At 42.2% G+C, this 27737-nt stretch overlaps 2 protein-coding genes and 1 pseudogene across 3 annotated transcripts; all 3 read left to right on the top strand.

Annotated features, from left to right (window-relative positions):
• Positions 1–214: 214 nt before the first annotated feature.
• On the top strand, positions 215–2659 carry LOC100136565 (ferritin middle subunit; the record flags this gene model as incomplete). Its single annotated transcript, NM_001123658.1, is given in 4 exon segments — positions 215–491; positions 879–1025; positions 1789–1914; positions 2216–2659. Coding segments are annotated over 4 exon segments (531 nt in total). The 3' UTR covers positions 2372–2659.
• Positions 2660–12420: 9761 nt separating this feature from the next.
• On the top strand, positions 12421–13275 carry LOC106600786 (ferritin, middle subunit-like; annotated as a pseudogene). The gene is made up of 2 exons (XR_014391792.1): positions 12421–12712; positions 13033–13275. The product of XR_014391792.1 is annotated as a ferritin, middle subunit-like (transcript).
• A 912-nt stretch (positions 13276–14187) lies between these two features.
• On the top strand, positions 14188–27651 carry syt5a (synaptotagmin Va). Its single transcript, XM_014192754.3, has 9 exons — positions 14188–14331; positions 22894–23057; positions 24379–24557; positions 24757–24846; positions 25430–25597; positions 25760–25927; positions 26093–26210; positions 26467–26600; positions 26841–27651. Exons 2-9 carry the CDS (start codon positions 22904–22906, stop codon positions 27048–27050), a joined length of 1221 nt encoding a protein of 406 aa, XP_014048229.1. The 5' UTR covers positions 14188–14331; positions 22894–22903; the 3' UTR covers positions 27051–27651.
• Positions 27652–27737: the final 86 nt, after the last annotated feature.

A 27737-nucleotide genomic window follows, 5' to 3' on the forward strand; every position in this document is an offset into this window, starting at 1 on the left:
TTGTCACTCGTCTCTCTTGTTAATATAATAAATAATCTTAGCTTTAGGTCATGAGGTGTATGAGTGGGCTCGTCGTCAAATGATCCGCCTAGTTCCTGTTGAAATTCTAAAGGTGATTGGCTACGCTCTGTGAGGGTGGATTTCACTGACGCGTTCCGTTCGGAACAATAAATAGAGGGAACAAGGCTCCTTCCAGTTCACAAGTCTGAGAAGACGCATGAAGAAGTTCTTGCTTCAACAGTGATTGAACGGAACTCCTCTGCCTTCGTCCCGCATTATAGAACATTCCGGATTGATAAGGTAACACCAACTTTAACTGTAATAGCAAAATAGTCGAAGGAACTTTATTTTTCTACACTTTATTTTGATATAAAAGAAAATCTGCCAAGATGGAGTCTCAGATCCGCCAGAACTATCACCACGATTGCGAAGCTGCCATCAACCGGATGATCAACATGGAGATGTTTGCCTCCTACACCTACACTTCAATGGTAAGGAGTCTACCAAGATGACCGTTTTGTTGATCTACCTGTGTATTATTATTCCTGGGCCTAAATGCCATTTTTCACAACTTTTTTTCTATAGTCCTAGACTAATTAATAGCTGAGAAACTCCGTGAAGTGCATATTTGAGTTTTACTTTGTTATTAAGCGCTTTCAGGTAGATATAACATTCAAATGAAGCCGGGAATCTGTCCTACCTTGGACAGAGCGCGTAACAACTCCTTGACGGGTTAATTGTCAGGTTACCAAGTAGACTACGGACTAGACTGATTCATGCCTTAGTCATCAAGTTTAGTTGCCACAACAAGAACAGAATGCCGAGTCACTTTTGGCATGTTTATTTTTCTAAACACTGTTTTATGTTTATCCACCCAGGCTTTCTATTTCTCCCGTGACGATGTGGCTCTGCCTGGCTTCGCGCATTTCTTCAAGGAGAACAGCGACGAGGAGCGGGAGCACGCCGACAAGCTACTCTCCTTCCAGAACAAGAGAGGTGGACGCATTTTACTCCAGGACATCAAGGTCAGCCCCTGAGCTCAAACACATGTACATTGTAGACTGATAGAAAAAAGTTTTGTTCTCAGTTGTAAAGGTTCTTCATGGACCCAAATGGTTGATCTATAGGGTCAAATGAAGAACCCTTTATGGTTCTAGATGGGTTCTTTTTTTCTCTAAACTGTTTACTACAAGTATAGGAGTTATTTTGAATGAGTAGTCATTAATGCTGAGTGAGTTCATTGTGAGGTGTGCCCTAAGTGACTGCCCTGGTATTAGAGCAAGGCGCTTGAAGATGTGGCCTGACTGCTTACTGTAGGCCTATGAATACAGGGAATTGGAATCATTGTTCTTTTTTCAAAGGAAGTCTCAACAGTAAGGGGAAGTGTTATTATATTTTAAAATGTGTATTTTGGGGATGGCGAAGACCTTAGTATAAACTAAAACTACATTTTTCTCTGTGCTGCATAGCAAAATTGACTTGGCCATGTGTGCATACATTTTGTTTAAGTGGCCCCAGCGGGAAGTGAGCCATAACCATTGGTGTTAAACGCCATGCTCTACTGACTGAGCCACACAACCTATATGTGCTTCATAAACTAAAGCATATGTGGTTGTTTGTAGTGTCTGTTAAATTGGCCCATCTTTACTTTTTGTTTCATTATTTCCAGTTCGTTTTATCCCTTGATGGGTTAGATATACTGGCTAACTGTGGTGACTGCTAGTAGGTATGCATAGAAACATCTGCTAGTAGTCCCTAACCCTCCTGTGGTCACTCTGTCCTGTGTAGAAGCCAGAACGTGATGAGTGGGGCAATGGGCTGGAGGCCATGCAGTGTGCTCTGCAGCTGGAGAAGAATGTGAACCAGGCCCTGCTGGACCTGCACAAGATTGCCTCTGACAAGGTTGACCCCCATGTAAGTTATAGTGGAACTGCACATCACATGTATATATCACATAGAATACAGGTACTGTCCCAGGAGATGATCAGGTTGTTGTAGCTCTGATAACTAATGACACAGGATTGTGACCTTCTTCACATGCACACAATAGTCCACAGATGCACACTATACAAACAATGCAGGAGTTAAACATCTGCAAACACTTCATTGAGTTGTCTGTCTGCCCTTATGCCATTACCACCAGGCTCTTGTGTGTTACTGTATCTACAATAGTCTGTAGTTATTCTCTTGTCTGACCTGTGTTTTCCCTCTTTAGCTGTGTGACTTCCTGGAGACCCATTACCTGAATGAGCAGGTGGAGGCCATTAAGAAGCTGGGTGACCACATCACCAACCTCACCAAGATGGATGCTGTCAAAAACAAGATGGCAGAGTACCTGTTTGACAAGCACACCCTGGGAGGCCAGAGCTAAACCACTTCCATCCCCAGGCTACGGCATCCAGCCTCAGACCAGGACTCCTGGTCTTTCTGCTCTATTCTGCTGGCTTTGCATTTATAAGGAGGGGAGGGCATAACATCTGTAATGTTGACAAATTTGTTATTGGAGGGGAGGTACATTGTAAAAGAATCGAGTTGTTGCTGATTTTTGTCCTATTGCGCTGTCTTACTGAGCATTTCAATACCTGAAACGCAAGGATCCTCTTCACTAGGTGTGACTTCTCATTTTCAAGCTGAAGAATAAAACCTTTTTTGAGCTGGATTCACTGTTTGTTACTGTGTATGAATGACACATGAGGCTGACGATACATGTTTCGTTTACATATTTTTGTCCAATTGCCATCTGTGCATTCATTTCTCCATAGAAATGCTAAATACTGACACTTGTAAGCCTACTACAGTGACTGAGGGTCATAGAAGGTTGACATGAGCTTTATAAGGGCTATTACATAACTTGTAATGGTGCAACGTCTGTTCAGGTCCCATAACAGCTAGGTCATTAACTGTGACATGGGTAACCGACTTCACAAGTCGCTGTAGCCTTTAACCTGAGCATTTTAAAAGTCAGGTCATTCGAACCTGTGCGCAAATAAACTAGCAAGCTGTTATGACCCACAGGTTGTCCCAGGGTTGCAGGTTGATGGACAATATTTGCTATCAGTATATTTAAATGACACACTACTGCTCATTAATACTTGAGGAGTCTATTTGCATTCTTCCATATTTTGAGCCATATGCCTATAAGGCACTTGGACTGTAGAGGGGTACCTGGGAAATATGACAGCCTTACTATAAAATTCACCCAACTTATTGTGGGAAGCTTGTAGAAGGCTAACTGAAACGTTTGACCCAAGTTAAACAACTTAAAGGCAATGCTACAAAATTCTGTGTAAACTTCTGTCCCACTGGGAATAAGCTGAAATCTATGACATTTCACATTCTTAAAATAAAGTGGTGATCCTAACTGAACTAAGACAAGGAATTTTCACTCTAATTAAATGTATTTAGCTAAAATGTATATTTTTCGGGGATAAACACTAAACAGCCAAAAATGCAATTTCAGAATGTGTGGGGGAGATGTTCCTATTTCTCTCCCTCCTTCCCACTCTTATTCCTGTCCTAACCTCTAGTGTGTTCTATGTGGACCGACTCAGGCTATGCACTGGCTGTATTTCTGGCTTGTCATTGTGACTCAGCATTCTGGAGTCTCAAGCAGAGATGGAAGAGGAAGTGAAACATCCCACTCCCTAATGTTTTCTGTTTCAATGGAAGTCAAGAACAACGCATTGGTATCTATGAGACAGGTTGTATCACAACCGGCCATGATTGGGAGTCCCATAGGCCGGCACACAATTGGCCCAGTGTCGTCCGGGTTTGGCCGGGGCAGGCTGTCATTGTAAATAAGAATTTGTTCTTAACTTGCCTAGTTAAATAAAGGTTCAATAAAACATTTTAAAATGGCCTGAGTGAACTACATTCATTATACAAACGAATTTGGTCTCAAGGCCATTCAATTCTGTTATCACAGTGACAATGGTGGAAGGAGGCGGGGTCTCGTGACTGTGGTGGTGGTGAGAGGGTGAAGACCGGCTGATACCAGATTTGAAGAAAAGGAAAAAGGGAAGAAGGAGAGAACAGCAGGGACATATACTATACTATGCAACTTACATATACTGTGTAACTTACTAAAGCATTTTAAACAAATAGCTCTTAAATTATTGTTTCTATTTAATTTTGGAGGGAAAATACATCAACAACTTTACTGATAATTTGGTCAATATACCGCAATCACAAGTCAAATACCAGTATTACTTTAAACTGTTGGTCTAACTCTAACAATTCAGAAAGTCACCACCAAACCCCTCATATACCAACATTTAAATGTCAAAACCCATTATTCTATTTGTGTCCCCATCACCACATATACATATACCTAGTACATAGTCTTGAAATTAAATGTTTTAAAAAAATATATTTATTCGTATTTTCTCTCTCTTTATTGAAATAGAAAGTTATGAATGAGAGGGGGAGACAGAAAGGTGGAGAAATGTTTGGTGTTTCAGCCTAGCTCAGTGCTTTCTGTGGTGGTGGGGCATGCCAGCAGAAAATATGGAGCATGCACCATGATTGGCTCAGTGTTCTGTCACTTACGTCACCGCCAAGTCTAAAGGTAGAGCTAAAAAATTCCAGCCCCTTGGGTGCTGCCATAGAGTTACATTAGAAGTGCCCATCCAAGAAGGCTCAAGGTCATTGGCCACAGATAAAATGACGTCAAATCATGTTATATCTACAGTAGCATTGATTGGACTGATCATGTCAACATCATACTTTCAAAATCTTAGCTAGCAGTCATCATCATGAATCAAGTCGACAAACAACTGTTAACTCGGAACTGCAAAATCTGACTTGAGTGAGTTCAAGACAACTGGGAACTCGGGAAAAACAAGCTACGACTGGGAAAATACGTTTGAACTTTCATCCAACTCGGAATTGCAAATCGGGAACTCTGGCCTCTTTCTAGAGCTACGACCTGAAGATCACTAAAGTCATCATGATTCAACCTTTCTTCCCCCAAGTTTTCAGTTGTCTTGAAAGCACCATAAATCCAGAGAAAAACAGACTTTGATGACAAAGTTTGATGACAATATTTGCTAACAAAGGACCGCTGCGCCACCTTCCTGTTCAAGTGAGCACAGCACAACAAGTCGAAAAATGTTACATACACCTTAGCCAAATACATTTAAACTCAGTTTTTCAGAATTCCTGACATTTAATCCTAGTAAAAAATCCCTGTTTTAGGTCAGTTAGGATCCCCAATTTATTTTAAGAATTTGAAATATCAGAATATTAATAGAGAGAATGATTTTTTACAGCTTTAATTTCTTTCATCACATTCCCAGTGGGTCAGAAGTTTACATACACTCAATTAGTATTTAGTAGCATTGCCTTTAAATTGTTTAACTTGGGTCAAACATTTTGGGTAGCCTTCCATAAGCTTCCCACAATAAATTGGGTGAATTTTGGCCCATTTTTCCTGACAGAACTGGTGTAACTGAGTCAGGTTGGTAGGCCTCCTTGCTTGCACAGGCTTTTTCAGTTCTGCCCACAAATTGTCTATGGGATTGAGGTCAGGGCTTTGTGATGGCCACTCCAATATCTTGGCTTTGTTTTCCTTAAGCCATTTTGCCACAACTTTGGAAATATGCTTGGGGTCATTGTCCATTTGGAAGACCCATTTGCGACCAAGCTTTAATTTGCTGACTGATGTCTTGAGATGTTGCTTCAATATATCCACATAATTTTCCTACCTCATGATGCCATCTATTTTGTGAAATGCACCAGTCCCTCCTGCAGCAAAGCACCTCCACAACATGATGCTGCCACCTCCGTGCTTCATGGTTGGGATGGTGTTCTTCAGCTTGCAAGCTTCCCCCGTTTTCCTCCAAACATATGATGGTCATTATAGCCAAACAGTTCAATTTTTGTTTCATCAGACCAGAGGACATTTCTCCAAAAAGTATGATCTTTGTCCCAATGTGCACTTGCAAACCGTAGTCTGGCTTTTTTATAGCGGTTTTGGAGCAGTGGCTTCTTCCTTGCTGAGTGGCCTTTCAGGTTACGTCGATATAGGACTCGTTTTACTGTGGATATAGATACTTTTGTACCTGTTTCCTCCAGCATCTTCACAAGGTCCTTTGCTGTTGTTCTGGGATTGGTTTGCACTTTTTGCACCAAAGTACGCTCATCTCTAGGAGACAGAATGCATCTCCTTCTGAGCGGTATGATGGCTGCGTGGTCCCATGGTGTTTATACTTGCGTACTACGATATCAAGCAAAGAGGCACTGAGTTTGAAGATAGGCCTTGAAATACATCCACAGGCACACCTCCAATTGACTCAAATAATGTCAAATAGCCTACCAGAAGCTTCTAAAGCCATGACATCATTTTCAGGAATTTTCCAAGCTGTTTAAAGGCACAGTCAACTATGTGTATGTAATCTTTTGACCCACTGGAATTGCGATACAGTGAATTATAAGTGAAAAAATCTGTTTGTAAACAATTGTTGCAAAAATGACTTGTGTCATGCACAAAGTAGATGTCCTAACCGACTTGCCAAAACTATAGTTTGTTAACAAGAAATGTGTGGAGTGGTTGAAAGACGAGTTTTAATGACTCCAACCTAAGTATATGTAAACTTCTGACTTCAACTGTATATGTCCCCACCACTTCTAAAACCAAAGTTGCGCCCCTGGGAATAATAGTGGGAGGGGGGGAGCAATAGGAAGAGAGGGGGAGGGGGAAAAGCACAGACTAAAAACACTGTGTCACCCTTCAGAACTTCAATAGAAAGAGTTTCGTAATGGTTAATCATTTACTGTATCAGTATCACTTCTGTTTATAACTTTGTGTGGCTGGTCACATGATAGACCCGGTCATGACTTTAACAACTTAACACAGGTCACCAGGGTTTTAATGCTATGTTTGGCCTTCTGCTAAAACAAAGGTAACTTAGAATGAGTGAGGGTTGCTGCTGACTAACAACATTTCATAAGGGTTGCTGCTGACTAACAACAGTTCATAAGGGTTGCTGCTGACTAACAACAGTTCATAAGGGTTGCTGCTGACAAACAGTCCACAAGGGTTGCTGCTGACTAACAACAGTTCATAAGGGTTGCTGCTGACTAACAACAGTTCATAAGGGTTGCTGCTGACAAACAGTCCACAAGGGTTGCTGCTGACAAACAGTCCACAAGGGTTGCTGCTGACTAACAACAGTTCATAATGGTTGCTGCTGACTAACAACAGTTCATAAGGGTTGCTGCTGACTAACAACAGTTCATAAGGGTTGCTGCTGACTAACAACAGTTCATTATGGTTGCTGCTGACTAACAACAGTTCATAAGGTTTGCTGCTGACTAGCAACAGTTGAGGTGACAGAAATGACAGGGACATTTGTCCCTTTGTGATACTATGAAAATGACTCAATCTCAATCCCATGACCTGAACCATGGATTACAATCTCTCCTGGCCCACAGACTAGGCCTACTGTCAGTGTAAGGATTTATAACTAGGCCTATATGCTTGACTTTTCACAACAACAAAAAAGGAATGCCAAGTATGTCCACAGCCCTTTTAGTAACACCGGTTTAAGCATAAGTCTACTGTCACTCCCAACAGTCTGAAGAGGCTTTGACTCATTGTCTCCAAAACTTTGTTTGCACTAATAATGAAAACATTACGCTATGACGGGAGGGTCAGCCTAGAAGAATTGGTCAAACGGAGAGCACACATTTCAAGGGCTATCTATGTTCAAAGACCCTTACCCCCATTTGAAGCAACTTTATAATTTTTCAACAAACAATAAACTTAGATCATAGAGCCTGATAGATAGAGCCTGTTTTGGGTTAAATGTTAGGAAAAAGGCGGTTCTGTTCTCAAACAATTGTAGTAGAGGTGCTACCATACATATTAGGCCAGGACAGACTAGGGGCCGTATAAAATTTAGCACGCCTGTTGTCAGAGTAGGAGTGAGGATCTAGGATCAGGTCCTCCCTGTCCACGTACTCTTGGGTACATTACCTGTATAAAAAAAATAAGGCAATGTTTATATGACACCATTTCAAACCGCCCCTAATTTACCACTTTCTTGCAGGTATACAGTTTTTATACATGTCGGTGGGTAACTGGCAAATTGGGAGGGGTGGGAGCAGGGGGGGGGGGGTTGTTAAACCATGGGGGCTGTTTGCATTTCAAATTAGGGAGGTGTTAAACAATGGAAATGATAATGAATTTACCTACAAATAATCAGAGAACCATTCACACAGACCTGATACCTGTATTTTGGTTACAGGGTCTGTATAAATGCAGGAATCATGACAAGGTCTTTAGGTGGGTTTTATTCTTCCTTGTTTTTTTACCACCTACCCCTTTCACAAAACAATCTGGTAAAAAGAAGCAGGCATGGTCAATTAGTGGGAATCGGTCTATGTATGATCGGGATATTATTCATTAAGATCTAAAAGGCAAAACTGATCCTAAATCAGCAATTTTACTCAGAAACGCTTCATACATACTGCCCCAGAAGACCTAGTTCTTATGAATACCAGTGATGTTGCAACTACATGGATGTATTGAACAATAACCCAGCACCCTGAAATCACCCTGTCAACAGTTGTGGAAGATCAGGTCATGTGAACTGAAGTTGTTAGGAAGGTTACTTTATTACTGTAGTCTTTGATTTTCATTAGCTGTAAAAAGTTTTCCACTTCACAGTTTTAGCTTAATAACCTATGTATGGTTAGATGTATGTAGCTACTGATTCTGTGTAGTTATTTGTAGGCTAATGTAATCAACTTTGATATACCATTTGTCAACTACAATATGTCATTTGAAACCGAAAGGTCTATCATCAAATACCATTTCTACGAAAGCCAGCCTTTCTTTCTCTGTCCACTACTGTATTCCCATACCTCATACTGAAAATGGAATTGATATAAAAAACAAGAGTGATAAACCCTACATTTTTTCTTTTGACTGCATTCTGGAAAAGGTACATAATTAAGCTACATGTGCTATTGCAACATGTGCTCTTAGAGAATGAAACAGAAGTTTACAGAACTGCGTCACAACCATAGAGGAGTAAAGTTCAATTCCTTTAATAGCCTAAATAAAATGTAGACCTAGGCTATTTCTCAATTAGCCTATTATCAGAAATAATTGCCAAACTATTTCCTTCAAAGGATAAAATACACACATTTTGCAACAATAACAGCTGTATTTAAACTGTAGCACTGCTTTTGGTTGATACTGTTTTAGATGTTGCCAATAAAATGTTACTTTGTAACAAACATTGATTTCTTCAGGTCATGTGTTTGAGCTAGATCATTATCAAATGATCCGCCTATTTCCCGAGGGTGGATTTCACTGACACATTCAGTTTGGAACTGTAAATGCAGCGAACAAGGCTCCTTACATTTCACAACTAGCGATGGGCATTCCGGCTCTTTTGGCTCCCAAACAGCTCTTTAAAAAATATATATATATTTTTTTTTCAAGTCAAACAGTTTGTGATAGTTTGACTATGATTGGTGTTAAAACAATTCTAATGAAATTATTAAATGAAATCATACTCTACCTTAACCACAATGTAGTTAAAAATGCATTGGTTTGTTATGAAAAAGAATGCCATTAAACATTTGCATTTAAAGTATAACTTTTTTAATGTATATAAACAAAGTGCATATAAATGTAACAATTCAAAATGAATACAATCTGAACAGCATAACAATAGAATATTGCACCATATCAAAGAAAAATAAATAACAATGTGCAAAACTGCAGCATCCCACTTAAAACATTAAACTGGTCCCTCTTTTCTCTCTCTTCTTTATTGCCATGTTATAACCAGCAGCACACAGCAATGCTGACCATATTTTGCTTTCATGAGAGATTTGCGTTCAGAAATGCAAGCTGCCTCACTTTTGAGGGGCTGATGCGTTTTCTTCTCTCAGTAATTATTTGTTCCATTTTCGAGAAGACTCTCTCAGAGGGAACAGATGTGGCCACTATGCAGTCTCCCTGTCATGACTTTAGTAAGCCGTGGGTAGACAGAGGCCTTGTTCCTCCACCAGCTCAGAGGATCTGCAGATCTTTGGAGTAGGGGCTCCTCCAAATAGGATCGGACCTCCATTATGGCATCTGCTGAGGGATTCCGTCGTGCTGCATCCCCAGTTGCTCTCTCGTCAAACAGCATCCAAACAGCTGACGTTTGTGGCACTACTGCTGGTGCTTCTGCTCCATCTGATCCCTCTTCTTCCTGTTGCCCTGGTGCCTGAGCCAGCTGACTGCTGGGGCTGTCCCTCCCTGCTGCTGAGGTTATTCTTTGAAGAGCCTCATCAATCGCTCTGGCATCACTGAAGGCTAACTTCTTAAACCTGGGGTCAAGTGCAGCGGTTTCTGATAGCACGTGATTATATTCCATTCTGTGGAACTTTCTGTCCATTGATGAACATAGGGTGTCCATCAACTCTGTCACATGTCCTGTGGTAACATTTGCTTCTCTCTAGCGGCTGGCTGTGATTTGCTGCAGACCCTTAGACAGGAGTATCATTTTTGAGGCTGTCATATAGCTGAAAAGAGAGAACAGTAACTTATTAGTTCAGGTTCAAGTTTTGTCTACTGATACTACATTCTCATCTACTGCTCATATACATATATAATACTGGATTAAATAATGATGTAGTAATAACTGCTTACTGTACCTCTCTCCACTGATCTCCACAGCTCAAAGGGTTCCAGGACTCTGCACACCTCCTCCACCTCCCATTCCTCTTGGGTCAGAGCATCAACAGGTGCATTGACAATGGCCAGGGTAGATATGATGGTGTCCTGTGACTCAAGAAACCGCTTTAACATATAAAATGTTGAATTCCACCTTGTAGTGCAGTCTTGTTTAGGCCTCAGCTGAGGGATCCCCATCTGGCGTTGTGTAGACTTGAGTTTTTCAGCACCTACTGTGCCCCTGGGGAAGTATTCCACCGCTGCTTTCACTTTGTCCACAGTGGGCATCATCACCTTCAGAGCATCTCTTACAATCAGGTTGATTGTGTGGGCAAGACATGGATGATGGGTCCATTTTAACATTTTCATGGCTTTGGCAATGTTAGCTGCATTGTCGCTAACACAACAGACCACTTTTCCATCTACTTGCCATTCTCTGGCCCTCAACACTTCCTCTGCCAAGTTACATTTAACATTTACATTTTACATTTAAGTCATTTAGCCGACGCTCTTATCCAGAGCGACTTACAAAAGTTCTCTGAGGTATGTCTGTCGCTGAACTCAAAGCAGTCCAGAAGACAGCTAGACATCAAAAAATCGTCAATGTAACCAACGTGTAAGAAGTGGTTACCCTTGATGTCCAGCAGTCAGTGGTAAGGCAAACTGCAGTAGCTTTCAGGACTCTTTCCCACACTGAAGCCTGTGTGTTCTCGTACAATTGTGGAATAAGTGATTTTGAAAGGGTTTTGTATATTGGATTTATACTATTGCTATAATTTCTAAAACCTCTGTCCCCCACGATCGAAAATGTCTGGAAATCAGTGGCAATCATTTTAGCCAATGCAATATCGATTTGGCCTTGTTTTGCTACAGACATAGACTTTGGTATAAACTGGTCCATAGAAGACTGTGTTGCTGTGGGTCTCGGAGTAGGCCTACTTGACTGAGTGGATACATCTCCACGTGTGGAGGTGCAGGCTCCACCATTATCACTAGCAGGCCCGCTAGTTTCTCGAAGCTCCGCTACAGCTAGCTTCACAGTTGGGTGCACAGTTCACATATGCCGGTGTAGGTTGTGCGTAGAACCGGCTTTATATGAGAATGTGTTTTGGCAAATTCTACACTGTGCTCTAACATTGTCTACATTATTAAAATGCATCCAAATGCTACTGTGCTTCCGATTCATTTTCCAGCTGTTGTTTTCACAGCTGTCCTTCCTCTCTGTCCTCGGCTGGTAAGTGTGTGACTGTGAGTGAGTTGTCTCTGCCCTCCCTCACGCATCTTTGGTTCATTGGTTGACACTGCGTGTCTGATTGACAGGAACAACAGGTGAGGCTGTTGGTCTGAGCAGACAGTCAGAACGAATGTGTGTGCGCTTGAGCATTTAGGCCTAAATTATTTTATAAATTTTTTCGTTCTTTGAATTAGTTATTCATTTAAATCTTTTGATTATTCATATCTTTATTTTTTATTTTATTTCTTAAATAGAGCTGGCTTCCAACGTTTACCTACAAGAGCCGACTCGTTTGCGAACGACCCGTCACTATTCACATCTGTGGGTAGACAAATCTAGAAGTTCTTGCTTCAACAGTGATTGAACGGAACCCTTCATTGTCCCGCATTATAGAACATTCTGGATTGATAACTTAACACGTGCTTGAACTGTAATAGTAAAATAGTCTAAGAAACTTTATTTTTTGTATCATTCAGTTTGATATAAAATAATAATAAAATCTGCCAAAATGCAGTCTCAGATCCGCCAGAACTACCACAGCGACTGCGAAACTGCCATCGACCTGATGATCAACATGTTGATGTTTTCCTCTTATACCTACACTTCAATGGTAAGGAGACTGCAATTGGCTACCAAGGGGACAATTTTCTTGCTCTACACAGTAGTGTGTTATTATGCCAGATCGTGATGAGTGGGGCAATGGGCTGGAGGCCATGCAGTGTGCTCTGCAGCTGGAGAAGAATGTGAACCAGGCCCTGCTGGACCTGCACAAGATTGCCTCTGACAAGTTTGACCCCCATGTAAGTTATAGTGGAACTGCACATCACATGTATATATCACAAAGAATCCAGCTACTGTATTGTCCCAGGAGATGATCAGGTTGTTGTAGCTCTGATAACTGACATAGGATTGTGTGACCTGCCTCTTCACACAAACACAATAGTCCACAGATGCATGGATGCAAACTATACACACAATGCAGCTCATGCAGGAGCTGGACAGCTGCAAACACCTCATTGAATTAGCTGCCCTTATGTCATTACCACCAGGCTCTTGTGTGTTACTGTATCTCCAATAGTTTGAGTCATTCTCTTGTCTGACCTGTGTTTTCCCTCTTTAGCTGTGTGACTTCCTGGAGACCCATTACCTGAATGAGCAGGTGGAGGCCATTAAGAAGCTGGGTGACCACATCACCAACCTCACCAAGATGGATGCTGTCAAAAACAAGATGGCAGAGTACCTGTTTGACAAGCACACCCTGGGAGACCAGAGCTAAACCACTTCCATCCCCAGGCTACGGCATCCAGCCTCAGACCAGGACTCCTGGCTATTCTGCTCTATTCTGCTGCCTCTGCATCTTTAAGGAGGGCAAGTGTTGAACTGGGAGGAAATGCATCTTGTGAAACAATTAAGTAAAAAGATCACAAAAGTTGTTGCATTTGAGTAATGGATGTACCAGTTTATTCTGGTGTTTGCGCTTACTGAGTAGCTCAATTCCAAATAAGGGTCTTTTTTCACTAAGTGTATAACTAGTATAACTAGTCATTTTTAATCTGCACTGAATCTGAAGAATGAAATATTTTGAGCTGGATTCACTTTGTTTAATTCAAATGCTGGTTGCCCAAAGTCTACATCAGTGTGCATGTACTTATATATATTTTTAAACGATAATACTGACAATTGTAGGACTTCAGTGACTTCGAGGGTCATAAAATGGGGAAAGGTTGACTTGAGGTTTAAAGGACACTACCTCTGATGAACACAGAGTGGCGCCATTACCGTATCTTGTCACGGTTAATGCGTGGCCCATAAAACAACCGTCAACTCTAGGGCCATAACGGAGTGAAATGAGAGCCACATTTACTAGATCAAATGGTGGTCTGTGGAAACGTATGTTAAATGCATAATACAATTTAAATATATACACGATACCAGACATCCTTTGAAATTGTGTATCAATAAATTGGGCTCTTTACGGTATTCACTGGCTCCCCTCCTACAGTCTGAAGATGAACCATAACACATAACACCATAACACATGACAATAGACCAAGGGGGAAAAAAGCCCAGACTGACAAATGGCCTTCGAAGTAGTTTTCTCTTTCACAGCAATGGATAGTTTTTTCCAGGCATTGCACGTGAGAAATAATAGCCAAACAGATGTGGATGGAAAGATTAATTTGAGTGAAGTCGGGTTTTGGTGTTTTACATGCGTTTCGAGAGCGAGTGACCAATGGCTTATGAAGTGGATGATAAGTAGTTGGCACAGCGATATTAAGGAAGATTAACGGACAGGGGGAGGGAGAACGCGACTGGGGGAGGGGGTGGTCTGCAGCGCAACAGTTCTGTCAACACGGAGTCCATAATTCATCGATAACAAAAGGAAGACGTTTGGGTTTAAATTGGGGATTGCAATCGGGTGAGTTCTGTTGGTGTATGTTCACGGGGTAGCCTATACTCCACACTGCATTTTAAAAGTGTATAATTAGACGGCCTAGAGGTCATTCAAACCCTTATTCTATGCTCGGTAAATCTGCTAGCGAGCGGTAATGGTGAATGGGACGTCCAGTGTAACCGGTTGATGGGCACAATATTTGCCATATCTGATGAACATATTTCTTAACTGACATACGCTATTGCTGCTTTGAATTAATACTTGAGAGGGTAGCCTACCATTCACATTCTATTCCATATTCTGAGCCATCGCTATCCAAGCCTTTACGCATAAGGTGCTTAGCCGTTTCCACTGGTCCAAAGTTGGCGACACTTATTTAATTGGATTGATAATGTATTTTTATCCGTTTACTTTCATTAGGTGAAAATCAGCTATTTTACTATAGCTACCTCAGCTCTGATGTTCTGTGTGTGCATATGTCTAATGTCCACCCCCCCCCCCCCCCCCCTCCCCCCCAAAGCTCCCTGCGTGCGTGACAACCAGCCCATATGAAATATCGAAGTTGGCGCCTATTTGGGGTTTTAATCATTTTGGACGGGTACATTTGTGTCTTGTGCCATGTTTGCTTGGTAAGCCGTTAAATCCTGTAGTTGTATCTGTTAGTGGAGCCAAAAGTACCAAATTGGAGGAGATGTACTTCTATGACGTTGGTTACAGTGTGCACCATGCATGCGCATTGCACAATGCAGGCTTGATGATGATGACAATGGTGATGATGAAGATGAGACAGTGCACTCCAGTCTCAGATGGTCAACTTTTTTTTTTTTACTGACTCGCACAATAGAGAGTGCCATACAGTCAGCCATAAGCATCCTGACCATAATGGAACTGTCTTTTGTTCACCGCATTGGTACTAAGCCTTGAACCCTCTCAAAATCCCGCTGCCAGCTGTTCACCTCTCCTGTCATCTCTTTACCACCGCTAGCTAGCGCGCTAGTCTGTCCTCAGTTCCCATGTTTGTGCCTACTTGTTTTGCATTGTGTCTGGTCTATGCTCCCATGGAAATATAAGCCAAATCACCAATCCCCAAATTAGTCCCTCCCCCTACAGTTTTGGGGCGGCAGGTAGCCTAGTGGTTAGGACGTTGGGCCAGTATAACCGAAAGGTTGCTGGATCGAATCCCCGAGCTGACAAGGTAAAAATCTGTCGTTCTTCCCCTCAAGTTAACCCACTGTTCCTCAGTAGGCTGTCATTGTAAGTAAGAATTTGTTCTTAACTTCCATGGGCAAGCGTCCCACCCTAGTCAACAGCCAGTGGAATCGCATGGCGCGAAATACAAATACCTAAAAAATGCTATAACTTCAATTTCTCAAACATATGACCATTTTAAAGACAAGACTCTCGTTAATCTAACCACATTGTCCGATTTCAAAAAGGCTTTTCAGTGAAAGCAAAACATTAGATTATGTCAGGAGAGTACCCAGCCAAAAATAATCACACAGCCATTTTCAAAGCAAGCATATATGTCACAAAAACCAAAACCACAGCTAAATGCAGCACTAACCTTTGATGATCTTCATCTGTTGACACTCCTAGGACATTATGTTATACAATACATGCATGTTTTGTTCAATCAAGTTCATATTTATATCAAAAAACAGCTTTTTACATTAGCATGTGATGTTCAGAACTAGCATACCCACCGAAAACTTCCGGTGAGTTTACTAAACTACTCATGATAAACGTTGAAAAAAAACATAACAATTATTTTAAGAATTATAGATACAGAACTCCTTTATGCAATCGCGGTGTCAGATTTTAAAATAGCTTTTCGGCTAAAGCACATTTTGCAATATTCTGAGTACATAGCTCGGCCATCACGGCTAGCTATTTTGACACCCACCAAGTTTGGGGCTCACTAAACTCAGAATTACTATTAGAAAAATTGGATTACCTTTGCTGTTCTTCATCAGAATGCACTCCCAGGACTTCTACTTCAACAACAAATGTTGTTTTGGTTCCAAATAATCCATAGTTATATTCAAATAGCTCCATTTTGTTTGTGCGTTCAGGTCACTATCCGAAGGGTGACGAGCGATCGCATTTCGTGACAAAAAAAATATCGAAATATTCCATTACCGTACTTAGAAGCATGTCAAACGCTGTTTAAAATACATTTTTATGCAATTTTTCTCATAAAATAGCAATAATATTCCAACTGGGCAACGTTGTATTCATTCAAAGGCTGAAAGAAAAAAATGGAGTAGTCTCGTGAATGCGCATTTCAGTGTCACTGTCCCCAGGCTGACCACTTACAAGTTCTGCTGCTGTTCTTTTCCCAGTGACAGCAGACACCCCATTCCGCTTTCTGGCGGCTTTAGAGAGCCAATGGAAGCCTTAGAAAATGTCACGTTACAGCACAGATGCTGTATTTTCGATAGAGGTGCAACAGAAGGACAACAAATTTGTCAGACAGGGCACTTCCTGTATGGAATCTTCTCAGGTTTTGGCCTGCCATATGAGTTCTGTTATACTCACAGACACCATTCAAACAGTTTTTTGAAACTTCAGAGTGTTTTCTATCCAAATCTACTAACTATATGCATATTCCCGTTTCTGGGCAAGAGTAGTAACCAGTTTAAATAGGGTACGTTTTGTATCCGGCCGTGCAAATACTGCCCCCTAGCCCCAACAGGTTTTAACTGACTTGCTTGGTAAAATATGTATATATTTTTTTAAAGACAGCTGGATGGGTGTAAACAATAGCAGCTTGCAGTAGCTTGGGGACCAGGTTACCTGAGGGCTAACCATATCCCTGACAGACATCCAATTCTGTCAGGTTTGCAGAATGGTGTCAATATGTGCCTAATATTAGGGGTGAGGAATCAGTTTGGGATTGGTTTTAGGATATTACCACCTGTAACAGATGGCCCAGGATAGGCCTACTGAAGTGTTTCCCAACGTGGTCCTGGGGACCCCAAGGGGTGCACATTTTTGTTTTTTCCTAACACTACACACCTGGTTCATATAATCAACTCATAATCAAGCTTTGATTATTTGAATCAGGCCACTGTGTAGTGCTAGGGCAAAAACTAAAATGTTGGCCCAGCGTTGTCCGGGTTTGGCTGGGGTCGGCCGTCATTCTAAATAAGAATTTGTTCTTAACTGACTTGCCTAGTTATAAATAAAAGTCCTTGCATCCCTGACCTTTGCAAATTTATAACTGAATCAAGATAGGCACTTTCCAACATGATTTCATTCATCGAAATTCTTAAAGAGATTATTTTATCTGGACTTCATCACAGAACTTTAACTGCCTATGGCCCAATAGAATCAACCAGTAGCATGTTTAGCTAGGCCTATTCCAATGGCCTTGGCCAGCACAAACCAATCAAAAGGCTTATACTATTATGTGACCCTAAAACCCTTGGAATAACAGTGACTTTTGCCAAGACCGGAAGCGAAAAAAGAACCCTCCAACAGAGTGGTCAGTCAGGCATGAAAACCACTGTCATAGTGATCTACCTGTTAACCAGTATCTAATCAGTAAGGTCTGGCCCTGAATCCCGGCATTCAGCCACCATGACCAGCTTAAGGGAGCGTACCACGGTGAGTAAGAAGTGGTGGCCGACCCTATGCTACTCAACCAAGCTAGCCTCCGTCTCACCGCACTGTGCGTGTGCTTGTGTGTGTGTGTGTGTGTGTGTGTGTGTTAGCGTTAGAGGTCGACCGATTAATCGGAATGGCCGATTAATTAGGCCCGATTTCAAGATTTCATAACAATCGGTAATCGGTATTTTTGGCCACCGATTTTCTTTTTTACACCTTTATTTAACTAGCCAAGTCAGATTAAGAACACATTCTTATTTTCAATGACGGCCTAGGAACGGGGGTTAACTGCCTTGTTCAGGGGGGATTCGGGGATTCGTTTTTGCAACCTTCTGGTTACTAGTCCAACGCTCTAACCACCTGCCTTACATTGCACTCCACAAGGAGCCTGCATGGCAGGCTGACTACCTGTTACGCGAGGGCAGCAAGAAGCCAAGGTAAGTTGCTAGCTAGCATTAAACTTATCTTATAAAAAACTATCAATCTTAACATAATCACTAGTTAACTACACATGGTTGATGATATTACTAGTTTATCTAACGTGTCCTGCGTTGCATATAATCGATGCGGTGCCTGTTAATTTCTCATCGAATCACAGCCTACTTCGGCAAATGGGTGATGATTTAACAAGCGCATTTGCGAAAAAAGCACTGTCGTTGCACCAATGTACCTAACCATAAACATCAATGCCTTTCTTTAAAATCAATACACAAGTATATATTTTTAAACCTGCATATTTAGTTAATATTGCATGCTAACATGAAATTGTGTCACTTCTCTTGCGTTCATTGCCTGGCTCGTTGCGAACTAATTTGCCAGAATTTCACGTAATTATGACATACCATTGAAGGTTGTGCAATGTAACAGGAATATTTAGACTTAGGGATGCCACCCGTTAGATAAAATACGGAACGGTTGCGTATTTCACTGAAAGGAAAAACGTTTTGTTTTCGAAATTATAGTTTCCGGATTCGACCATATTAATGACCTAAGGCTCGTATTTCTGTGTGTTTATTATATTATAATTAAGTCTATGATTTGATAGAGCAGTCTGACTGAGCGATGGTAGGCACCAGCAGGCTCGTTAGCATTCATTCAAACAGCACTTTCGTGCGTTTTGCCAGCAGCTCTTCGCAATGCATTGCGCTGTTTATGACTTCAAGCCTGTCAACTCCCAAGATTAGGCTGGTGTAACCGATGTGAAATGGCTAGCTAGTTAGCGGGTGCGCGCTAATAGCGTTTCAAACGTCACTCGCTCTGAGACTTGGAGTAGTTGTTCCCCTTGCTCTGCATGGGTAACGCTGCTTCGAGGGTGGCTGTTGTCGATGTGTTCCTGGTTCGAGCCCAGGTAGGAGCCAGGAGAGGGACGGAAGCTATATTGTTACACTGGCAATACTAAAGTGCCTATAAGAACATCCAATAATCAAAGGTATATGAAATACAAATTGTATAGAGAGAAATAGTCCTATAATTCCTATAATAACTACAACCTAAAACTTCTTACCTGGGAATATTGAAGACTCATGCTAAAAGGAACCACCAGCTTTCATATGTTCTCATGTTCTGAGCAAGGCACTTAATTGTTAGCTTTCTTACATGGCACATATTGCACTTTTACTTTCTTCTCCAACACTGTTTTTGCATTATTTAAACCAAATTGAACATGTTTCATTATTTATTTGATGCTAAATTGATTTTATTTATGTATTATATTAAGTTAAAATAAGTGGTCATTCAGTATTGTTGTAATTGTCATTATTACAAAGAAAAGAATAAATCGTCTGATTAATCGGTATCGGCTTTTTGGTCCTCCAATAATCGGTATCGGTAACGGCGTTGAAAAATCATAATCGGTCGACCTCTAGTTAGCGTGCGTGCGTGTGCGTATGTGTGTGTGTGATCTTGACTGGTGAAGTCACAAGCCTATTAGCCAGCAGTCTATAACCTCTTATGTTTGCCTCCCCTCACTCACCATCACATAGCTGTGCTTACTAATCCTGCGCCGTTCACTCTATCTGTTGGGATTTAACGGGTTGATTTGACAAGCCACAAATCAGATATTGTTATGGAAATGTGATTATTGGTTTGGATAACTAGGTGGGATCTGTCTGTGTGACAGCAGGTGATGTTGTGGGGGTTAATGGTAGTGGCTTAGGGTGGATAAGGGATAGTAGGGGATAGGACAGGAACGGGAGCAGAGAGTGAACTGACCTGTCCCTAATTTAGTTAAGCTCTGGGATTTGGGGATTACCTTTGGCAATTAATCTTGTTACGTGTCTGTGCACAGTGAGAGGAGGACAGCAGATGTTGGAGGGTCGGAGTGTGTGTGTGGCATAATGCAGCCTTACAGGGAGGTATTCATATGCATATGTAACAGAGCTGGTCTTGTGTGCATGTTAGTATGTGTATGTGTGTGTATGTGCATGTACATGCATGTGTGTTTGTCAACAGCCAGCCTGTGATGGAGTCAGGTGGATTAGTGATGGACACTATGAACCAAGAGAGGAAGGAGGGAGGGAGAGGAGAAAGGGAGGGAGAACGACATAGGGGGAAATGGAAGGGAGGAGAGAGATAGAAAAAGGGGTGGTGAGAGGGAGGCAGCGGGTGAGTAGGGAGGGGATACCAGACACAGACGGGATGAGAGCGAGGGAGTAGATAGAGAGATTAACTGATGAGAGGAAGGGGTGGAGTGAGAGGGAGGCAGGGGGTGATGATGGGGGAAGAAAGTCTCAAGAGGAGAGTGGGATGTAGAAGAGCCAGGAAGAGAGGGATGAGTAGGAAGTTTAGTATCGGAGGGGGGGAGAGACAGTATAGGAAGTAAAGGGAGAGGGAGTGTGAGGAAACAGGAAAAATAGGCATATAGAGAGAGATATATTGATGAACTGGATAATGGGTGCAAGAAAGGGGAAAGCAGACTAAAAAAATCATAGAGAGAGAAGGAAAAAGAGACAGACAGGGAGATTGTATTTTATTTAGGATCTCCATTAGCTGAAGCCAATGGCGAAAGCTGGTCTTACTGGGGTCTGACACATAATGAAAAAGACATTACAGACAAAAATACTTCACAATCTACATACATTTAAAACCATTAATATGTAGACATTCCAGATGTGTGTGTGGTTGTGTGTGTGTGTGTGTGTGTGTGTGTGTGTGTGTGTGTGTGTGTGTGTGTGTGTGTGTGTGTGTGTGTGTGTGTGTGTGTGGTGTGTGTGTGTGTGTGTGTGTGTGTGTGTGTGTGTCTATCAGTTACACAGACATGTCAGTACATACGCACACAAAGTAGGAGAGAGAGATAGAAAGAGAGCTAGAGGGAGACAGATTGGAAGCCAAGGCAAAGCCTTATCCCTTAGGCTTTGTTTTAAATGAAGGGTCAACACGAGAGCGAGAGATGGTTGCCTTCCAATTGTACGTTGAATCAACGTCAGTGCCATTTTGTTGAGCAAACTCACAATCCTATTGCAGCTGGTTGCCTTACAGTTTTACATTGATTCAAACCTCAATGCTGACTTGCAAAGTGATGTGTAATTCCTATTGGAATCCAGAGTGAGGATATCCAGCAATTGGAATGTTTAATCACCTGCAACCTGCATTGAGAATGACTGTAAGGAAGATTGATTATTGAGACTACCAAAATCATAGAAACTGGAACAGCCACCTCAGTGACAGGTGCAAAACTACTAACAGATTGAATTAGATTAGAAAATGTATCTTATTTATGTTTGTGTAATCAACCAATTCATGTACATGCAAAAAAAATATTGAAACAATTCTGAAAATCAACCTGCAATAGAGCATGCTGGGAAATGTAACGACGGCCATGGTTTTGAGCAAACATACTGTACATTTGTAATCTTCGAGCAGTTTGTTGATACGACGTAGAATTATAAGGCAACCAGCTGCAGTAGGATTGTGAGTGCACAAACTTTGGGCATACAGCTGACCCAACATACAGTGTTGCCTACCGAAGGCAAACATGGATTTGTAAATTTACCCAAGCTTTTTCAAATTCAGCTCACTTCGAGAAAGGTTTGTAGAGTGAACAAGCGTTCACACATTAGCTACATTTGTTGTCCTTCTGAAGTCCACCCAATTCACAGAATAACGCTGATTAAGTTAAGTTGGCTTTTTTTTTACAGTGAAGACAAACATGAATTTGTATTTTGACAAGGTTTTATACATTCAGCTTACTGTGAGCAAAGTTTGTTGAGTGAACACATTAGCTCAATTTATTGTCTTTCTTATGTCCACCAAACTCACAGAATAATGCTGATTAAGCAATTGGTTAAGTTGGCGCTATTTTGTCACAGGGCCTTACCTACCAATCTGTCTCTTTAAAGCTGAGTGTCAAGCAAAGGTGCATTGACTCAGTTAACTTACTTACCATGTTTCGGGAAAAATTGTATGACTCAGCAGGGTTCACTCTTTAAAATAAAGGTGCAAGTTGGAACCAAATAAGGTTATTGAGAGCAATTTCATAGGGTAACCATTTTAGGATCTCTAGAGAACCATGAATGGGATGGTTGTTTGAAGAATCATACAAAAATCCTAAACCAGAAATGTTTCGGCCCTCCTTTAACTACAACTCTTGAATCAACACTAGAAATGTTACATTGGAAAATAAACAGTTAGCACTGGCCAATTTCCTGTGAATGGGACACATCTGCAGGCTTCCACACATTTCAAGAACCTTTTTGAATTTTGAAGAACCGTAGATGCCAGGTCAAGGACCCCACACTTAACTCAAAGGTTCTTTAACGGGCAAAGGTTCTCCAAGGAACCTTAAGAGCTGAGAAAGAACCATTTAAGAACATCCAGTCTCAGGGCGGACACCCGAACCACAAGGCCACTGAGTCGGTTAGCCGCAACCCTAACCCTATCTAGTCGACTTACTTACCAGGATGTTTAAAATTCATGGCATATTAAAATATTTCTTACACAGCTCTTAATGATTGCTCTTTTGTCTCCTCTGCCGTTTAGTTGAGCTGCGATGCGATTGGCCAGTGTGCAAGCGCGGGCTCGTCGGGCGGCTGAGGAGAGAGAAGAGCCACCCCCAGGCCCCGCCCCTCCCTCCACCCACCACTCTGATCACCAGTTCAAGAACATGAAGAGCAAGTTCTTCAACGAACTCACCCACATGCCAAGTGAGCCCTGAACACAATGAGCACACACACACACACACACACACACCACACACACACACACACGCACACGCGCACGCACACGCACACACGCACACGCACACACACACACACACACACACACACACCACACACACACACACACACGCACACACACACACACACACTCATTGCTAATTCTGTGTGTGTAATTCTGTTTCACACAATGTCCTCTCATCATTTCATCCCCTGCTTTTCCTCCACTTCTCCCAGATCATAAAATCAAAAGTAAGTTAATATTGTTTTCCCATCGCCTGTGCTCTCCTTTCCATCCCTCCTCACAATAACATGTCAGATGTTATTATTCCATAGCATAAGGCTACACGAGGCCTATGTATGTTGTGTTATACACTATGTGTACTAAACATTAAGGACACTTTCCATGACATACACGGACCAGGTGAATCCAGGTAACAGCTAGGATCCCTTAGAATGTTTGTTTTACAAAGTCTTTATATAATGTATAGTCTGTATTCCCCTGACTGTTGTTTATAATGTTTGGAGAGAAAAAAAGCCATGATCCCTTATTAATGTAACTTGTTAAATCCACTTCAACCAGTGTAGATTAAGGGGAGGAGACAAGTTTAAAAATATATATTTTTAAGCCTTCAGACAATTGAGACATGGATTGTGTATGTGTACCATTCAGAGGGTGAACGGGCAAGACAAAATATTTAAGTGCCTTTGAACAGGGTATTGTAGTAAGTCTCAGGTGCACCAGTTTGTGTCAAGAACTGCAATGCTGCTGGATTTTCCCACACCTAACAGTTTCCCGTGTGTATCAACAATGGTCCACCACCCAAAGGACATCCAGCCAATTTGACACAACTGTTGGAAGCATTGGAGTTAACATGGGCCAGCATCCCTGTGGAATGCTGTCGACGCCTTGTAGAGTCCATGCCCCGACGTATTGAAGCTGTTCTGAGGGCAAAAGGGGGTGGGTGCAACTCAATATTAGGAAGGTGTCCTTAATGTTTTGTACACTCATTGTATATGTCATAACCCTACATAAGGCCTATGTACAGTATGTTGTATAATAGATGTCATAAGGTTACATAAGTATTTGATGTATGTAATATGCATGTTGTTATGTATGTTGTATTAAATGATGTCATAAGGCTACATAAGTATTGTATGTATGTTATATGCATGTTGTTATGTATGTTGTATAATAGATGTCATAAGGCTACATAAGTATTTTATGTATGTTATATGTATGTTGTAATGTATGTTGTATTATAGATGTCATAAGGCTACATAAGGCCTATGTTTGTCTCTCCTCCAGTGCCCATGTGGGCAATAGGAGCCATAGTGGTGGTGGTGCTGGCTCTGGTGGCCTGTCTAGGTTTCTGTATCTGGAAGAAGTGCATCAACAAGGGCAAGAAGCCCAAGAAAGTACGCGAGAGGAAAGGAGGCCGAGGCAGAAGAAAGAAGGAGGGAGCCGGAGAAGGAGAGGAGGGCAAGGTGAGAGGAGACGGAGGGAGGGAGGGCAATATAGTGGGTAGTGTAATGGGTTCAAGTACCTCATTTGCAACTGGTTTTGAAGTGATCTGAGGTGATTTCCAGATGTAGCGTCAGTAACTGTGTGAAGGGAGAGACTAATGCAGTGGCTGTGTAATGATACCTGTGATAAATGATTGATGTGATGTTCTCTGTCATTAAGGAAGGAGAGGGTAAGGAAGGAGAGGAGGAGGAAAAAGAGAATTTCGGAAAACTGGAGTTCACCCTGGACTACAACTTCACTGACAACCAGGTGTGTGTGTGTGTGTGTCCGTATGTGTGTTTGTGTGCATGTGTGTCTTGTCCTCCCTGACATTTGACCTCCTTGATGTGAAGTATCTGACTAATGACACGTCTAAAGGCTCTCTGACCTCTGCTCAGATCTCAGCTTTAACCTCTGACCTCTTATTTGTGTCTTCAGTGACCTATGACCTTTTCCTCTTAACCGCTCAGCATTAAGCTGTGGCCTTTAGAGGGGACATTTTCTATCCACTAAACCACTCTTACATTTAAAAGTCAGTTTAAGTGCACTGCGCTATCATGCGGCTTGAATTGAATCCCGGTAAACATTGCATATATGTGACAAATGAGATGTGTACTGCAGAAGCACTCCAAAATCATTTTTGGGATGAAGTGCTGTGCCATTGTTTTGAAGTGTTACGTTTGTGTTTGGTCAAATCTCAGGTATGTTATCGCAATAGCCCTATATGGATTGAATCTAAATCCTAAATCCGCCTAAATCGTCACCGCGTTCAGTTCTTACGGACGTTGTTAAAAATATTTTGACGGCCATTGCTTACCTCTGACCTTTTCCCCCTCTCTGCCCCCTCTTCCAGCTGATCGTGGGCATCCTGCAGGCTGAAAACCTGGCAGCCATGGACATGGGCGGCACCTCAGACCCCTATGTCAAGGTATACATGCTGCCAGACAAGAAGAAGAAGTTTGAGACCAAAGTCCAGCGCAAGAACCTCTGCCCCGTGTTCAACGAGACCTTCATCTTCAAGGTCAGTCTGTGGTGCTGGAGAACAGGTGGCGATAGAGAGATGTGGTATTCATTCATGTGTACATGTATAACCCTTAGAAAAGCTCTTACAGTACTGAGGTTTCTGCAGTCGAGAACGCTCTGTCCTGACCGTCTCCTCCCTGTTCTGTGTGTCCCTCCACAGATCCCCTACCAGGAGCTGGGCGGTCAGACTCTGGTCCTGCAGGTCTTTGACTTTGATCGCTTTGGTAAACACGACGTGATTGGGCAGATCTCCATCCCCATGAACAGTGTGGACCTGGCTCAGCCACTCCACGAATGGAGGGATCTGGTTGGAGGAGAGAAAGAGGAGGTGAGGAAGGATGAATACAGTCTGTTTGGGTTTTGGGTGCATGTTTTCTCTACGTCTACCTGTATGTGTCTGTCTGTCTGTCCGTGCACATCAAACTATATTGAACTGTCTGTTTTAATACATCTTTCTGTCTTTGTGCTTGTGTGTGTTTGTCTGGTCACACAGGTAGAGAAGCTAGGGGACATCTGTATCTCTCTGCGCTACGTCCCCACGGCCGGTAAATTGACCATCAACATCATGGAGGCCAAGCACCTGAAGGCGATGGACTGTGGAGGCTTGTCAGGTGACCTTCTATTAGTCCTTACACTCTCCTAACCAATATTAGCCAGTTGTGACCTGTTAATGACATCTGGTTGCCTAAATGTTGTTGGAAGTAATTGAACATGAGCCTCTTGGCAGCATTACAGAGTTGCAGACACTACACATGAATCTACTGCACAATCATTTGTCCTCGGTGTTCTTCATCCTGGCTCACCCTCTGTTTGACCTCTGTTTTCCTTAACTAACACTCCTTTCTACCATGTGCCTACTCCTGCCAGATCCCTTCGTTAAAGTGGTGCTGCAGCACCAAGGCAAGCGGCTGAAGAAGAAGAAGACGACAGTCAAACAGAACACTCTGAACCCCTACTTCAACGAAAGCTTCAGCTTCGAGATCCCCTTTGGCCAAATACAGGTATGCACACCAAACTTCCCGTAAGGAAGACATCTCGGGGCCGTTATAACAGGTTTTCCTGTGGGTTGGGCGACCTGTGTTTGAGGACACTCCCGTCTGTTTCTCTAGAACATTGCACTCTCCTGCCATTTCCTTCTGTGTGTCGAACAACACAGTACGCGTGGTGGTATTTTGATTTCACCTGACTTTTTTTATTTTTATTACTTGACGCTTTCTCTACTCTTCCCTTTCCTCTTGCAGAAAGTCCAAGTGTTGATCACGGTGTACGATTACGACAAGCTGGGCAGCAACGACGCCATCGGGAAGGTTTGGATCGGCTTCGGCGCCTCAGGGGTGGGCCTCCGCCATTGGTCAGACATGCTGGCCAATCCAAGACGTCCCGTGGCCCAGTGGCACGCCCTGTGTCCTGAGGAGGAGGTGGATGAGGCCCTGAAGAAACCCCTGCGCTAAACACACGCGCGCTCGCGTCACTGAACATTCCTGTACATGTTGAAACAAACAACAATAAGACCTGAAAATTACACAACAGTAAATAAGCTCAATAGTGCTGATCATGACACAACGCACTACTCAAATAGAAACTCCCAAGAAAACCAAATAGAAACTCCCACTCAAACACTACAACCCACCTGTACATCGCCGCAGTGCTGGAATGCCATTTCGGATCATTTTGTGTACTCTCTCCTTCCTTATTATTTTCTCGTAACTTTTTTTTTTGCGTATTAACTAGTTGTGCTGTATGATGTTAAGTTATTATCGTGTGTACGAATGCGTGTGTGTGTGTGTGTGTGTTTGTGTGTGTGTTTGTGTGTGTGTGTGTGTGTGTGTGTGTGTGTTTGTGTGTGTGTGTGTGTGTGTGTGTGTGTTTGTGTGTGTGTGTGTGTGTGTGTGTGTGTGTGTGTGTGTGTGTGTGTGTGTGTGTGTGTGTGTGTGTGTGTGTGTGTGTGTGTGTGTTCGTGTTAAACCGTAGTACATGAAAGCTTTCTCTGGTTTATTTCCTAAATGTAATGTGAGTGGTTGTAAATAACCAAATAAATCATTCCCAAAATTACCAGATGGATGGTCAGATAGATTTGCCAGCTTGAGTATTGATTTATTTAACCTTTATTACAGATGAGCCCTGAGTTACGTAATTTA

Source organism: Salmo salar, chromosome 03 (assembly GCF_965601325.2).
Source record: "Salmo salar chromosome 03, fSalSal1, whole genome shotgun sequence".
Classification (NCBI taxonomy): domain Eukaryota; kingdom Metazoa; phylum Chordata; class Actinopteri; order Salmoniformes; family Salmonidae; genus Salmo; species Salmo salar.

What these genes read in the sequence shown, in the direction of transcription:
- syt5a (XM_014192754.3), top strand. Translation starts at nt 22,904, where the DNA reads ATGCGATTGGCCAGTGTGCAAGCGCGGGCTCGTCGGGCGGCTGAGGAG. An exon ending in ACAACTTCACTGACAACCAG is followed by an intron (nt 24,847 to 25,429) that starts GTGTGTGTGTGT and finishes CCCCTCTTCCAG; the next exon opens with CTGATCGTGGGCATCCTGCA. An exon ending in GGACTGTGGAGGCTTGTCAG is followed by an intron (nt 26,211 to 26,466) that starts GTGACCTTCTAT and finishes TACTCCTGCCAG; the next exon opens with ATCCCTTCGTTAAAGTGGTG.